The following is a 16,616-nucleotide window of genomic DNA, read 5'->3' on the forward strand; positions in this document are numbered from 1 at the left end:
TGGTACTTGAAAGTACGTCTGCCTTGGCTGATACTTATCTTCTGGTTGTCTTTCAGAGTGCTGCTCCAGGAAGACCTGCAAGTCAGTGATAGCGAAGACAGCGATGACAACCAAGTCGGTTTTAGATGTTTTATACGCTGGGCGCGCAGACATGCCTTTAAATCATCAGGCCTTGTTGCGTTGTTCCGAATGCCTTAAGCTAACCTTTACTCTCATTCTCCTCCTTCTTTTTTGTGAACAAAACAGGTTGCTGACAATCCACTTGCTCCTCCAAGGTACAGCTTTGTTCTTGAACTAACAGCTAGACTAAATAAGAAGGGAAAAACAAACTACGTCTTAATATATGGGGTGCATGGGTAAGGGGTTCCTTGTTTCTCCTGTAGCTACAGGATTTGGTTTCTAGCTGCCCGAAGCTGCTGTTGAAAATTGGCGTTAGTTGTATGGGGTTTTACAGAAAGCTCCAATGAGAAATGAATAATCCAGGCATGCTGGATTTTTCTTATCAACCAGAATTATATTTCCCCAAGTTCTCTTGCCCTCCACCAGAGTATCTGAAGATCACCCTGGAGCCAAGGGGGTTCTCAGTTGTAGTAGTGCTGGGTGAGGTGTGAGTCCAGTTTTAGTTTAGAAGGAAGCCCAAAACAGCCAAGCAGGCGAAGAACGGAAAAGCGTTGGGTAGACTCACGGAGGCTGTTTCAGCTCCTCCTGATAAGGCAGCTCCTTATAAGTAGTTCCTGCCATGTATTGTTAGTCAGAAGCAATATTTAGGGTAGACGTAACGGCCACCTGCCAGTATTACAAGAAGTGGAGAAGCACAGAATTTTCAAGATTTTCAAGAAACTTGCCTCCAATCCATACAAATGTGTTGATTCTGACGTATGGAACAAGTTTCAAAGAGAAAAAAAAATATTCACAAGCCCATTTCGAAACAAAGGACTGCATCCAAGTCATGGCTCTTCCTCAGTTCCATTCACTCCTGTTGCCAGTGCTGGAGGAAAACACTCCTGAAGAGAGGAGAGTCTTGCAAAAACTGCTGGTGCTTGACGTGGTTGTTAAAGAAGCAGTTCCAGCACCTTGCCCAAGTAACACAGATGAATTGAAAACTTTATGGGAAGAATATAGAAAAGAGAAATCATCCTGGCGTGGATGTTTCTGTGTCATTAGCCTTTACGGCACCCTTTTCTTTTGAGGGATGAGGCTTTCAAAAGAGCACTTGCCAGTTTTGGTTCCTTTTTAAAATTCAGTTGGCTAAATGCAGCTGCAGACTGCAGCAGTCCTGCTCAGAGATTTCTCTGACCTGGTTATAGAGTTGGAGGTTTTATTACTTCTAGAGGTTTTTTATTCCGGTGCTTTATCTTTTGAGCATGGCACTGTATTCCTTGGCCTTATCCTTTCTCGTCTCAGTACCAAAACAGGGGTTTCAGTTTTAGTTTTGAATCTTGTCATGTCAATATAACAAGAAACTTCACCTATGCTGCTTTCTAATTTTATCTCATGGTGGCCTTGCAGTGTCCAACAGTCCCAGGCCAAGACTGTAGCATCAGCACATTCCAGCAGCTCGGAGTCAAGGAGCACCAGTGGCTCAGGGAGCACCAGTGACTCGGGGAGCACCAGTGACTCAGACAGCTCTTCAGACTCAGAGACAAGTGGCAGTGAAGCCAAGGAACCTTTGAGAGCGTCAGCGCCTGAGGTGAATGCAGATAAAATGCAGAGGCTGCTTAATACAGCCTCTTGCCTCAGCCTCCCCGCTGTCTGAATGCAGCCAGGACAGGAGACCTGAAATCCTCTCATGGCTCAGGTGTCCCTGTGACGTCTATGCTGCATCATCAGACTTTTCCTGCCCTTTGCTCCCCTTCTAGAATTGATCAATTCTATAACCCTTGTTAACAGCATAATTAGAGTTTTACCTGCTTAACCTTGAAGTGTTTGTCTAGCACTCCTTGAGGAATTAGTGACTTCACTGGCAAAACATAAGGAAGGCGCAGATGAGCAGCACAGCTCGTCTGGGGGTGTCTGGGACCCACCTCTGCTCACGGGGCTTTTCTGGGTGCTAAAGCTATGGACTGCTTCAGGATAAGACCACTTTCCTGATAGGTTAAGAGGAGCCCCTCTCTCAGTGCAGCTCCTGTGCACAAGTGACAGATTGAGCTTCTCCCAGATTGCAGCTGAAGTGATCAGACCTGCAGGAAGGGCTGGAATGTGCTTAGACTTGCTTCTGTTGGATTTGGCTCAGATAGTGCTGCACTGGCAATTCTGAGGCTTTTATTGGGAAAAGCAGACAAACAGAATGTGGTGCCTTAAGGTTTCATTACTGAGAGCATGCATTTTCTAAAAGTCTGCTGCGGAAGTGCTCGTGTCCCATGGTTTCAGACAGTTCCTCCAGCTTGCAAAACGTTCTCAGGCCAGTGGGAAGGGAAGCGCATGCCTATATCCTATGGACCACAGCTGATGTAAGCAGTCTGCTGACAGTTTTGAGGTGCTCTCACAAACCCCAGAAACCCTATAATTTATTTCTTCCCCCTCCGCCAGCCCTAGCTTTCCTGTCTTTTACCTGAGAAGCACCTCAACGGGGAAAATTTTATGTGCAGAAAACAGACTTTGAAAAGGAGTATCTTTCTCATCTTGCATCTACGTGCTTTACCATCCAGCAGTTCAGTTACAGACTTTGCCCTTTGCAACGTGGGTGTCTTTGGAAGGAAGCAGATGTTATGTGCTTCTCTTCTTTTACCAAATGCTGCCTGCTTTGTCCTGAGAACCCTCCATTGAAAGACCCTTCTTGCTCCAGTGAAGTTATTTGCCACTGTTTGCCAATGATCAGCTATTTGCCACTGATGGTTTATCCTTGTTTTATACAGCAAACTGTTCATCCATGATGCTCGAGGAGCAAGTTAGTGCACACGGCCTGTTTGTTTATAGTTAGTTCTTCCCATGCAAAAGCACAGACTTTGACCTACAGGCCATAGTTCCTTCTTCTTCTTAAACAGAAGTCTAGTGTTTGGAAAACCTAATGAAAACCCCTAAACCCATGGGGAAACAAACTGGGTTTTAAACCGGTTTTCTAGGTAGTTTCACTCAAAGAAAGTTGAGGACATGTCTTGTTTATCGACGTGTTCTACAGCGAGTTGAATGTGGATAGAGAAGAAAATCACAGCGGAAGGGACCCAGGAGTCTCGGTAAACCTTTCATGTAGTAGAGGCTGTCTTTTTGGAGAAGAACTGTGGTTCCTCTTGGAAGCAGAGTTGTGACTGAGGAGAACTGATGTGGGCAAGAGCATAGCTGTGCTCTGGTGTCCAGACAATGAGCTACACATTTGAGTGATGCTGACACACACATGGTAGTTTCAGCATGGGTCCTAGAGAATTGTGTCTGATTTGCAGCTTCTGTTGTCTGGTTCAGGGTTAGTTGGCTTTACTGTAATATGTCAGACTGCTGTTAGATTAGGCAGGGCTTGTAGCAATCCCATTCTGTTATCTGACTGACTCCAGAGGCCTTCAGACCTCGGTCATTGCTTATGCCTTGCTTGATGCGGAGGGAAGCGTGTGTTGGGCTGTGTAGGCAGAGGAGTGGGAAGAGGCCGGACTTGATGTGCTATACAATTCTGGTAAATGGTTTTCTCATGGTTAAACCACAGGAGCCTGACAGCCGACCTGTCAGACTGCAGAGAGGTGTGACAGCTGGCACAGGTTCTTGTCGCTTTGAAAGCAGTGCTGCGTGCAGGAAGTTTTGCGCAAACGTTGCGAGGACAGCACCTAATCTGTTTTTACAGTTGACGCTCTTTATAGATGTTGTCTCAGTTTGCAGCAGGGTTGGTTAGTGGCAAACAAAGATGAAGCTTTCATGTAGACTGGTGTCTTAGTGAGTGACAGGCAGGGCTAGCAGTGATCCAGGAGTGCTGTGCAAGACGTTTGACTGATCCTGTGGAGAAATGGGGTCCGTGTTTCTGAAGCAGATGTCGATGTGCACATGCTAGAGCATCCCCACGGTCTCATGGTCTCTCAAGCTCTTTCAAACAGTTGAAAGAGGAAATTTTCCTGGGTTCTAGTAAGCTGTGCTAGAAGGAAAATAGCTCATGAAGACCTCAGTCTTTCATCTCTCCTTTCTCTTTTTGCCTGCAGCCTGACCCACCAACTTCCAGTAAGTGGCAGCCTGGCAACTGCCTAACCAAGGTAAGCCCACCCTTCTCCCTGCAACCCATTTAAAAGCAGCACAGTATCTGAAATGCCTGCTAGAGTGTGCAGTCATTTGTGCTACCCGTTTAATGTCTGTTGTGGGAGAGCACCTTGTCTGCAGTTTGGGGGGGTGCCCCGAAGAACTAACCCAGCCATCCCAGTTTGTGCTTTTCAGTTTTGTCCATGGGTGCCCCTTCTGCTGCCATTAGCCAAGTAACCTCAGTCTGAGTAGCATAGCCTTTTCCTGTGTGGAGTAGTCTGAAACAGTTGTGATTGCTTGCTTACACAAAGAGAAAGGAATTCTGCAGGCTTGAACTGTGTTATTCCTTAGGGGCGATGGTAGAAGCTTCGTGCCTTTTGCTTTTCCATAAATGCAGGCTTTTAACTGAAGCAGGTTCACTGACAGTAACAACCATCCCTAAACCCTGCTTTGGATCTCAGTGCTTGGATAAATACATAGAAGGTTTCTTTGGCTTTCCCTGGAGCTGTCGTGGTTCTAGCAGTGAACAGACATACGTGAAAAGACACGTATGTCCAGTAAGGGGCTTTCCAGACACATCCTTGCAGAGTCCTTCTGCTGTAATAGTTGCTTTCCTTTGAATTAAAGGCAGCCCTTTATTTAGCAAAGATAGTAATTGCTCACAAGTGGTTTTTGGAAAGCTATCTATCTCCCAAAGGGGACTGTGAATAAGCTTCCAGGCAGGCACAGAGAAAGTTGGCTGCAAGCCTTATGGTGGATGGGTATTCGCTATGGATATTTCTGTGCCTGTATACCTTTTTGGTGGTCCGCACCAAGCGGGTAGCTTAGCATGTGTAGGTGAATAAGCCTGGTTCCCATGTGGGTTTAGTTTAGTCTTGGCATTTTCTGAACTTCCCATAGTTGTAGGGGAGAATTCAGGAGGGTGGGGAAATCGTGAAGAAATTTGAGAGACCCCAGCAGTCCCCCTTGTGCAGAGCAGTGGGAGAAAGGTGAAGAGGCAGTAAATCTGTCACTTCTCCTGCTGCCTCAGAAGACCCAAGGCAGGAGCTGTTTGATCTTAGACATGTCCTGCCTGGCAGTCTGAGCGTCTGACTTCAGGACCCCCCCCCTCAGAGCCTCACTGTCTGTATTATGTAAGCATGCATCTGTCCTTGGAGGCTCATCACAGCCACCTAGGTCAGTACAGCTGTCAGACATCTTTTGCAGCAGTGTGGAGCTCAACCTGAGAGACAGTTGAAGGTCATGATCTGGAGCCTTGCCCTGAGCACACTGCCAAAGGTAGACTCGGTGCTGCACGCAGCCCACTGAGCTCTGTGATAGTGACATAAACCTGGATGTACTCTTGGGAGGGACACAAAGTCCTAGCATGCTATTGGCTATTGACAGCCAGTGGATAACGCTGACTGATAAGTGCAGGTTCTTTTACATTTTCTTGGCTTGTAGCAAAGTATTCTGAAGATTTTCATTCATGTGAGCTGATGATTTTTGATATCTTGTACTTTTCCATCCAGGGAGTGTAATTGAAAAGTAGTATTTATTACCTCTCTACCTTAATGGTTCCTGTTGGAAGACAGTGGCAGCAATTTTAACTGACTCTTAAAATTTCATCTAGATCATAGTTTTGTTAATAAACCCAAAAACCCCTGCACATCTGAATGCAGCGTTTTCCTTCCCTTTGATAAGACTTATCAAAACCCCCAACTGTCTGCTGTTCATGACTACATCAGGAGGAATCTGAATACATTTCTGTATAATTCATACCAAGTAGGAGAAAAAAAGCCCAGCCAGAACAGATGCAATGCTTATTTTGAGCAATGGAAGTGCCTTAATTTTGATTACTATTAGCCGCAAGAGGTTGAGCAGTTCCATCTCTGCCACTACAAAATATCCAAGCAGAAGGAGATAAAATGTCATCTTAGGATACTGCTCAGTGAACCTGAAATCTGTATCTGCTGTGGTCTGGGTTTCCACTTTGTTGGTTCCACTATCTTTTCAATACTTCTAACAAGAATTGATCAAACTTAGCTGCATTGGTTTATACTTTACGTGAACTTTAAAAACCTGAGTGATTTGGTTTTCTTTCTTCCTGTTAGAGGAAAGCGGTGGACGAAGAGACGAATAGGAAGAAATTGAAATCAGAGAAAGAAAAAAAATCACTGAACTCTTCACCTAAGAAAGACTCCAAGAAACTGAAGTGAGTATACGGTGGTGGAATGGCAGAAAGATGCACGAAAGTGAGTGTGTCTTAAACAAGGAACTGTATCTTCTGTCCTCACACATTTGCTTATAACGTAATGTGCCTCCTGAGGCTTCATCTGCTGAAGACTTGTCTTTAACTCCTGGAACCCACCAGGTGGCTGTGGGAATGGAATTTATTCACCTTATTATTTGTTGCAGGTGTGAAGTGATACTTGGGTGTCACCTGTTTCCGATCCCTTCTTAATGCTGAGGATTATGGTTCTAACCATTCAAGAATAAGCTGATGTTTCAGTGGCCGATCGTCCTCCCATTCTTGCTGTTCGCTGCTGCACAAGCGTTGAATGTTGTGGCATTTGTCCAGATTTCTAACCGTCGAGATGGACATGATTTTAAACGCTTCCCATCCTGCAGCTTCCGTTGCCGTCTGCTCTGTTCCATGTATTGCGCATAGCTCGGGATATCTCTTTACGCTGCAGGAAATGTAATTGCCAGTTGTGCCCATATTGCTTGTCCTTTTAAGCTGGTAGGCAACTATTTGCGCTGCTGCCTTTTGGACCAGATGCAGGAAACACATTTGTGCCAACCAGATTTGTTGGTTGAGTTCCATACAGTGCGGTAGACTGCCTGCCTGCTGGGATGCAGGAGTCATTCCCCTTCTCCAAACCTCCGTGGAGGCGATCTGTCAGCAGGTGATTGCTCTAGGTGGTCTGGGGGGTGTTAGCTGTTCTATGGGGAGTGGCGTCTGCTTGTTCTGCATGATAGTTGAGGTGTTTCAGGGGATGGCAAGAGAACTTGCTGTCTAGCTGAAGATGCCCCTGCTCATTGCAGAGGAGTTGACCTAGACAAGTGTTAAAGGTCCCTTCCAAACCAAACTACGATTCTATTCTGTGATGTTTGAACTCTCAGAGAGTCCATTATTTCTGCTTTCATGAGAAACAGAAGTAGCCTTAAAATGCTTTCTAGGCAGGTGGAGAGCATTTCCCTTCTCCACTGAAATCATCTTGTTGGTTTTGTCTTTTTGTGTCTGTGACTTAATGGGCAGACAAGCGTGTGTTTTGAATCATGACTCTGTCTGGAATTTCAGGGGGCCTTTATGGCCGGGAATTTCTCCTTTATTCCAGCATAGCGTTTGCAGTGCTTCAAATGGATGTACTGAGATTTCCCCTATATAATTTGCGTAATTTGTGCTGCCAGCATTTTGGCTAGATCTTTGCTAGAGCAAATGCTTCCAGGCATATCTTCAAATGGGAGGCTTGCGCATCAGTCATGGGCTACTGAATTAAATTCTTGCTGTGACTTGAATTTGAGGCATTGCCTTGGATTGGTATAGCGTTGAGGTTTGTGGCCTGAAAATACGAGTAAACTGCTTTTCTGCCGAGAAAATAGAGATGTACTCTTGAAGCGCTGAAACGCTGGGCTAACGTTTAGTTGGGTCGTATTTCAGCTGGTGTCATAACGGAGGGGCTTTGACACTGGGGTTCATTCCTCCCTTTTTCTCAGTGAAGGCAAACCCCATGTTCCGGCTTTGGGAGTGAAAGGAGAATATGTATTTTGGAGGAGAGAGGGCACTGGATCAGGTCAGAGGGTGCTGCTGTGCTATAATCCTCTCTGGAGCTGTAACAAGGCAGTGAAGTTAGGGAGCACGAGTGCAGTGAGTAGGGACTGTGCCATGGGAAAAGTGGGTTGTGGAACAGGGGAGAGGACTGTCCCATGCACAGCAGAAGGAAGCCAGATGTGCAACGTTACACTTCAGTCTTTTCTCTGGGTTTAGCTTAATTTCCTCCTTGTGATGTTGCAGTCCCTGAGTTGGAATGCCCTGTTGGCTGATTTCTCACAGAGAACTGACTGTCTCTGTCTTTAAGTAAAAAGGGGCTGTGTTGGAGGGATGTCTTTTTTGCAATATCCTGCTATCCTGGTTATAAATTTTTATTCCAGGGACAAGTCCTGGGGCGTAATTCTACTTGAAAAGCAACTCGCTTGTCTGTTGTTAGCAGCTGAAGATGTGGTATCTAATGCACACTGAAATTTCATTTTGCCTTTGTTGGATTCTTAATGTCATCTTCACTTCCAGAGAGATTTCAGCATCATCGGTACATGATGCAACGAATTTTGTAAAAATTCACCACATTATTGATGCACCGTATTCATCCCAATTGCTGAATGCTCTTCCCGTCTCCAGAGCATCAAACTCCAAAGCTTCATTTGAATACTGGAAGAATGATTTTCAACCTCCACCACTGCCACCACTGTGTCCTATACCTCCTGCACCAAAGTCAACAAAGGTGGCCCAGAAGAGACGCAGAAGCCAGAACGACGAGCTGTCTGCCATCGCCAACACAACCAAGACCGAGAGCAACAACAAGGATCCTTTGATCTGCAAGCACCGCAAAGTGCAGAGTAATGAAGCTGAACTATCAAAGGATATCAAGGTAGGTATCTGTTATAACTAACAGGAAGTTCCCTGCAACCCGTGGGTGCTGCGTGATTCTCTTTAGAAACATGCTCTGAGGATATAGAAAAGGAAAGAAGATAAACCAGCCACCAGAGAAAGCTCTCTGAGGCATTTTGCCCCTTTCACGGCTATCTGTAACCGTACGTCACTAGCCCAGAAGCCTACACTGTAACTTCTCTGCTGACTTGCCATCGTTTGTTTTCATCTCATTTAGTGGAGCTTAGTGAGAAGAGGTGCCCGTGTAAAAACCAAAGGCATCGTGTTGATGGCAGTAACTGTTTCTGACTGTAGGCAACTGCAAGTACAATACTGGTGTAAAATAAGGGTGTTTACAAAAGGGAAAAGTGGGCTGCTTAAAAATAAGAAACATACAACCCGCATGTAAGGTTTTCATAGTATCATAGAATGGTTTGGGATGGGATGGAGCATTTACCACTTCTTTGGGCAACCTGTTTCAGTGCCTCACCATCCTCACAGTTTGCTTATGAAATTGTTAGTGATCCTTGCAGCTGGATCTTTGTATTTTTGGGTTGTAAAATTCAGTTGTCTTCCTATTTACTAGTGACTGGGTGGGTGTGCTCTAGTATGTTGTGTGAGTCAAGCCCGACTGTGCTCGCTCTCTCAGCTGGCTTCTAACTGCTTGCTTTTTCCTTATAATGTAGTTGGTAATGGAGAATCAACGATTTTGTGGTTAAGCTGGAAATAAGTGTGAATGGATATTACCTCTTGCTGCCTTGGTTAGTGAAAGGTTTCCTGAAAAATGTGCTGCTTGCAGCCTTACTGCTATCTTAGCCATTGTGCAAGGAAAGCTGCTACTTAATTTCCCCATGCTTGGGAAAAGTATTAATGATGTGAATGGTATTAAGCCTTTCTTGCAGTCAGGTAAGAAGCCAGGTTTTCATTTCCATTATTGGAGGAGGTGCTGGGGAAGTAGGTTAGAAGACAGGTAGAGCCTGGGAGATAGACTATGCCTGGGACAAAAAAATATTTCCTATTGAAATTCAGGAAAGGCAAGCTTTGGAATCGTTTTCGACATCTCTCTAAGCAGATTTATCTGTATTCTGTGATTTGTCAGGGATCTGCCGGACACGTCACAAAACTTTTCCCAGTGCCTTCTTTGCCAAATGGTACCTCCCAGCCAAAGAGACCTCAACTCAAGTTTGAAAGGTAAGGTTTTGTCTTACACCCGTCATCTGTACTTTGTAAAGCCACCAGGCCAGCCTGGCCCTGCAGCTACCCTGGCTTCTGCCTTAATAGGCATTTCTCTGGGGAGGAAAGAGAGAAGGAGAGGTGTCGGTGACTTGCCCTGTACTGTCTTCTCATGTCTGGGACTTACCCCACCTACCCCAAAGCAAACGTCTAATTACAGCATTTCTTGGACTAGAAGCACTACTCTAGAAATTAGTTACTTTTTCACTCTGAGAGGAGGTACCTCTTGTGCCTGCCTACAAATGATAGGTTTTGATTTGCCTCCTTCTTGGCAAGTGGTAAACTACTCTGTGACAAGGTGCTGGGCAGGCAGGTAACTTTTTCTGAGAGGGCATGACTCTTTACTTGCTCGTTTTGTTAGTGCACGACTGGTTGTGTGCCATTTGCACGGTGAATAGTTTATCCCACTGCCTTTTCCCTGTTTTCTGTTTTTCCTCTCTGTGTCCCAAATTCAGACATCTGAAGTATCCAGCAGAATACTACGCAGAAGAGGCCAGGAGGCTGAAACACAAAGCTGATGCAATGGTAAGTTTTGGCTCTGTGCTAGAAATGTAAAGCAGCTCATGCACTGGGAGCCAGTATTTGTGTTCATGTGCATAAGGATTCACCAGTTAAAATGACTTCCCATACTCCAAACTTGGAGTCTGTTCAAGTCATATGTGGGGATGCTGTCTTTGTTTCCCAAAATGTTCAGACATTTCCCTTTGCTATAAACACATCTAGAGAACATGCCTCAAGAACAGGATTTAGAGCAGATGTTGTCTGAGGTTAGCAGGCCACTTTGCTTTGCAGAGCTATGACAAAGCCCTTGTCAGAACAGTTATAGGACAGTTTACCCTGCAATGTCACGATCCTGACAGTAATTGTGTTGCTGGTGGACAAGACTTGGAAGTTCCCTTTGCAGATGTAAGCAGCTCTCTTCTTTATGTGCAGTTTAGCAGTGTACATGAAGTAGTGTAGTTTTTGCTAGTTAGGCCTCAGTCAGATAATTTACATATGCTACTTGCCATTTACCTGTGAAAATGAAGTGAGGGAACCTGCCTTTCACGAGGCAGGCCTCCAAGACCAGACAGTAATATCCAAAAACTGTACAGATAATAAATACTTGGGGAAACCATTGGTCAAGAGGAAGAGCTACAAACAGCCAGATCACACCCAGACCACATTAACTGTCACCTGGAGGCCTGGCCCGCATCTTTTTCTTCCTTCAACTCCTGACTTACTAGGGAGAAAAAGGGAATGTGGGTACACTTGAGACATTTGGGTACACTAAGCCATTTTTGTCGTAGTCTAAAAATGAGAATATTCTTCCCAATAGACTGACAAGATTGCGAAGGCCTTTCAGTACCTAGAATCTGCCCTTTTCTTCATCGAGTACGGAATTGCCTTGGAAGCGAATGCACAGAATTTCGCCTACAAAATATTCCAGGACACCACAGATTTCATCAAGTAAGCAGTTTTCAAAGCAGCATGTTTGGAGGGGAAGGGTTAGTTGCATTGCTTGTTTGCACCTGTGGCAGCTGTGGGTTCCCACCATGGAGCAGAGTTCAGGTTGCTGTACAAGCACGAGACAGGCCATGCAAAGGCACCAGAGACAAATCCTTTGAAATGGTTCAGCATTGCTTATCGGAAGACGTAGGCGCCATGTCCTCTTGAGCATTTGAGCCTTGCAGCTGAGGTACACCAGAGAACACCGGTTCTGACAAGAAAGGACATGAAGGGATTTTTCCTTTATCCAGACCTGAAGTTGCTTTTGCATGCGAGCTCAGTAGCATTTCAGTTTTAAAAAGCAAAGCAGCAATACAGCATGTGGAAGAGCAGTCAGTGCCCCAGAGGTCTTGCAACTTGATTGAAGGCAGACTTTACTGGTTTCTGCCATGTGTTTTTCTACCAGTACGCTTTATTGGGGCTTCTTTTAGCAACCTTCCCCATTTAGTTTCAGAGCCATAGTAGATATATGCAGGTAGTATGACATACACGGGCCGTGTGACATGTACAGGCAGCACAACCTGAGGAACCATGTATTGGATAGGAGGGAGACAGGTATCAGTTTATTCCTATTGAAATGAGGGGATGTATGAGTGTGTTTGAGAGTTGATTTGATGCCTTGCCTCACAGCTGAAACAGCTGTCAGGTTTTTCTGTCATAGCCTGCAAACTTTTAAAAGGAATTGTTTGCTTTCTGCTCTTGAAGGACTGTATTTCCCAGCTGCTGCTGTTGCTTTGCTTTGCTTTCAGAAAGCAGAGTTGCTTGGCTGTGTTTTACCAAGCGACGCATTTCCTCTAAGATGTCTGCCCCAGGCCATTAGGTGGCCCATGGGGAACATCTACTTGAAGGGGTGCTGCCTGTTAATCGTGTAAGAGGAGAGTGAGTCACATAAGAGGCCGTTATCTGTTCCTGTGGCATGGAAAACAAGGCGTTTTGAGACAGTCCTCTGCACAAGGTCATAAAAGCACTTGGTGCCAGGACTAAGACCTCAGGGCATGTTCCCTGACTTTTGGACCAGCCTTTGAGATAATGGCATGCACTGTTTTCTCCTATAAAGAGCGGGCCATCAGATCACTGACGGCTGACAAGGTTCTCCTTCTTTTGTTTCCTTAGATTCATCATGACGCTAAAATACTGTATGAGCCCCTCAGCACCTTCACATGAAGAAATCTTCACCGTGTTATGGTGCGTAACTCTTTTTCTGTGCCTTCGTACTTTTTAGACTTGATCGAGTGAACGACTCATTACTTTCAGGGGAAAAGGAATGAGTGAAATGGGAATCAGGGTTCTGCAAGGAAGAAATCCTCACACTTGAAAATCCAGACTGAACTGGAACACCTCTAGTGTGAGCCAACATATCACAAGGGACCACACGTGGAAGGCACAGGCTCTAAAATCTGATATTCTGGTAACTCGAGAGCACCTAAGGGCTTTCACCTAAGGTGAAAGAATGCAATTTGGCTGCTCATGTTGGAGCCACCTCACTGAAGCTGTAGCTTGAACGTAGCTGAGGCACGTGGCTGCAGGGGGGCTTACTCAGCCTGTGGCACCTGTAAGAGGCTGGGCACCTGTTTATATGAAAGACCAGACCCCGCCCTCGTTTGGTTTCTTTCCCCTTGTGATTATTTCACAGTGACTTTTTTAAAGATAGGCAGAAGAAGGAGAAATCCCGAGCTTTCTGGACTTTGCAGTAGAGCTGAGGCATGCCTGCCTGCGTCCCGCAAGGCTGCTGACTGCTGAGCAGGCAGCAGCAAGCGTGAATATTGACCAAGCTTGGGTGTGTTTCTGTTGACAGCATGCGCTGCCTGTCCCTTCTGAACATGGCCCTGTTCCGTGGCAAAAAAGAGACTGCAGCAAAGTATTCCAGCATTCTGAACGACCACTTCAAGGTAGGGCACGCATAACTGAGCTGCCAGATGCATGGCTGCGCTAGTTACTGATGGCAGCTGAGCAGCCCAAATCTAACAAGAGTTCTTTTCTTGCTGCAGAGATTTCCCACAAAAGCACCTTCTCCGTCTGTTGCAAGGTAAGATTTGAAAATACATGGTTGTAATGTGCCCATAAGGGTGTGAGTGAAAACAGCAGCTGGAGTATTTGAGTTGCAAGCTGCATGTGAGAGTGCCTTTCCATTGGCTCTTTCTTGCCACCTGAAATCTACTGTTAGGGGCCATGAGTATGTTTCTGCTCTCTCTTTCCCACCTCTTCTTGTTGGGAAGAGGTTTTCTTTGTTACGAGGTCCAGAGTTACCGTGTATCAGGAGGCGGAGCAGGTCTTTACCAAAGAAGTGGTCAGAGGAGCAAAGAAGGTATCATCACTAGGCTGTTTCAAAGCCCTTGTTGTCATCTTTGTTCTGTTAGAGATCCTTTGATACTTAGTGAGATACCCTTCCTGTCTTCCTGGCCACTGTCCAGTAGGGTCGTGCCTTCACCCTGTGGCAGCATAACTTTGAGGTGATACCTGAATATTTGTCTCTTTAGCTCAGTCACCAATTAAGAAACTCATTTTCTAATTTGTGAGTTCTAGAGCATGTTGTCCTTTCTAGGTATCTGCAGCAGTGTTGCTGTGTATGTGGCAGCGAAAGTTAAATGTTCATGATGGTGTTTCTTTCTCCTGCAGGAGCACAGGCATGCCTTCTCCATCGTTTCCAGTGCCGTCTCCTACCACTTCTCAGCGGGGAGCTGGCAACTGCAGTGGCAACAGTATATGCTCTTCAACCACCGTCTCCTCCGATATCCCAGACATCACCTATTCCTACGTCAACATCACTTCCTATGTTCTCTCTGCGCTTAATAATTGGGAACGAGCTGATGCACTGATCCTGAAGAATCAGGGTGAGCTTTTGCCCTCTGGCTTTTCTGTCTTTTGTGTTGTGTTTGTACGTATGTGCATGCCTAAATTCTAACAGTGTAGCAAGCACCATACCTAAAGATCAAAGCATTACATACAGACAGCTATGGCATGTTGGCAGAGATGCCAGATGATGATATATTGATGAGTGTTGCCATTTAAAGGTTGGCTCGGCATCCTCAAACGTCTAAGAGCTAAGGGGTGAGCGTATCAAGTGCAGGGAACCAGCCAACTTGCATTTCCTGGTAACACAAGAGGCATAAGGAGTTTTTTGCTCTTTACTTTTCCCTTTGGGATGCGTAGGTTTGCTGAGTGGGTTCACTTTCACTAGAATCATTTTGGCCTGCAGCCCTGTGCTTTTGTTGGTCAATCTTCCAGGTAGTTTTGTCTTGAGAGCAGTGGGGCTGGCATCACCCTGTAACAGAGAGGCTGAGCTGCCCTTGAACTGGAGTTCTTCTGGGGCACATGATCAGTATTTGCCGGTAGCATCTCCTGACATTGCTGCTACTTTTTGTGTTTTACAGTTTTGTTGTTAAAAAGATTGTACTGTCCTGTGGTGCCGCGACAGGTACAAGCAGCGGTGAATGCTCAAAAGCCCTAGATTGGGTGCCTTCAGTGTGTAACCTGCTATTCCACGTGGCATTTGCAGCCATTGCAGTCATTTTCCATAAACCACAGCTTTCTGAGCTGCTGTGGGTGAAGGGGTGTAGTGTCACAATCTGTTGGCAAACTCAGAAAAACCCAAAAAGACCAGTGTGCCTGGCTCAGTTGCTGGAAGGTTGTAAAAATTCGCTAACGAGGCAGTGGCTGGAATTCAGAGAATACTCCCGAAATGTTCCTTACACAGCTGAGCAGAAATTTTCAGCCTCCAATCTTTGTGTGTAAAAAACGAGAGCCGAAAGGTACTCTGCAACATGATTGAGACTGGAGGGACTAAGGGACTGGGAAAAGCCCATGTCACTGGAAGGCAGGTCCTACAGGAACGTCTCAGAAAGGTGACCGGAAAGGAACAGGTGGGCTGATTTCCCATAACTTGCTGTCACCTGCAGAGAAGATTGCCAGTACAGTGCAGGGTGTGCGGCCTGACGGCACCTCCCAGCAGCCTCAGATAGGCTACAAGAGCCGTCTCCTACCTGTGCAGGAGAAGGAGCATGGTGCCTGAAGTTGGTGGGAGGATAGGAGCACTACCTTAACCCTGCCTCAAGTGCCCAGCTAAAAGCAACTCAAATTAGAGCTGTATAGCCTGTCAAGCCTTAGAAATGTTTAAACCTGTTCAGTTGAGAAATCGTGATGGCTCCAGGGTTTGAGGATGGATGAAAGGAAAGGGCTGTTCTGACAGCTGTGTGTGCTTCTGGGCATCCTTCAGAAAGACGGTCAAATCTGGCCGGTTCAACATCTGGAGGAGCATGTGGCAGGGACTGGGGTGTGAACACCCAGACTTCTGCCCCCTGCCGTGGAGTCTCAATGTCCTTTTACAGGCACTGGGGGAGGTGGTTCAGTGTGTATGCACACGCGCGTGCCTTTTCCTCTCGTATGCCCTGCCGTGTGTGCTTGTTAACACTTCCCAGCCTTCTAATACCTCTGAGATGTCTGTATTAACCATGTGTTTAACGGGACTTCCCAAGTGACAGTGTGCTGCTGTTGTTCCTCCGTGCCTCTTGTGTGAAACCAACCAAATGTTTTCTCTCTTTTTTTTCCAGAGTTTTTTGGGGAACTCGGCGCAGCATCGGAGGAGTTGTCACTGACCAGCAGCTTGATCAGACTAGTCCGCTATGTTAGACAGGGTTTACACTGGCTGAGACTGGAAAACAACATGCCTTAACTGGTGCTCAAGTTACTTAAGTTGGTTGTTCTTCTTCTTCTTAAGTAGCTGGAACAACTTCTTAGGTACCTCGACCAACTTCTTACGTACCTCGACCAACTTCTTAGGTACCTAGGTACCTCGACCAACTTCTTAGGTACCTGCAACAACTTCTTAGGTACCTCCCAGCACTTCTTAGGTGCCTGCAACCACTTCTTAGGTACCTCCCAGCACTTCTTAGGTGCCTGCAACCACTTCTTAGGTGCCTGCAACCACTTCTTAGGTACCTGAACCACTTCTTAGGTACCTGAACCACTTCTTAGGTACCTGAAACCTCTTCTTAGGTGCCTGAAACCACTTCTTAGGTACCTCCAACAACTTCTTAGGTACCTCCAACAACTTCTTAACTGCCAGGAACAACTTCTTAGGCACGTGGAATAACTTCTTAGGCACGTGGAACAACTTCTTAGG

General features: G+C 45.9%; 1 protein-coding gene across 1 annotated transcript in view; it reads left to right on the top strand.

The window, feature by feature from the left end:
- The window catches only part of LOC133274613 (AF4/FMR2 family member 1-like), a 29,512-nt gene extending 13,346 nt beyond the window's left edge, over positions 1 to 16,166 (top strand). The window contains 16 exon segments of the mRNA XM_061464060.1: positions 57 to 114; positions 247 to 356; positions 1,510 to 1,690; positions 4,116 to 4,166; positions 6,243 to 6,343; positions 8,528 to 8,777; positions 9,876 to 9,967; positions 10,319 to 10,322; positions 10,475 to 10,534; positions 11,328 to 11,458; positions 12,611 to 12,682; positions 13,293 to 13,395; positions 13,486 to 13,523; positions 14,114 to 14,328; positions 15,394 to 15,498; positions 16,045 to 16,166. Of these exon segments, the coding sequence (XP_061320044.1) occupies positions 57 to 114; positions 247 to 356; positions 1,510 to 1,690; positions 4,116 to 4,166; positions 6,243 to 6,343; positions 8,528 to 8,777; positions 9,876 to 9,967; positions 10,319 to 10,322; positions 10,475 to 10,534; positions 11,328 to 11,458; positions 12,611 to 12,682; positions 13,293 to 13,395; positions 13,486 to 13,523; positions 14,114 to 14,328; positions 15,394 to 15,498; positions 16,045 to 16,166 (1,693 nt within the window).
- The last annotated feature ends 450 nt before the right edge of the window (positions 16,167 to 16,616 follow it).

This window comes from Pezoporus flaviventris, unplaced genomic scaffold (genome assembly GCF_033815535.1).
Source record: "Pezoporus flaviventris isolate CSIRO_AGI_PZ_B2104156 unplaced genomic scaffold, CSIRO_AGI_Pfla_v1 ptg000002l, whole genome shotgun sequence".
NCBI classification, from domain to species: Eukaryota; Metazoa; Chordata; class Aves; order Psittaciformes; family Psittacidae; genus Pezoporus; species Pezoporus flaviventris.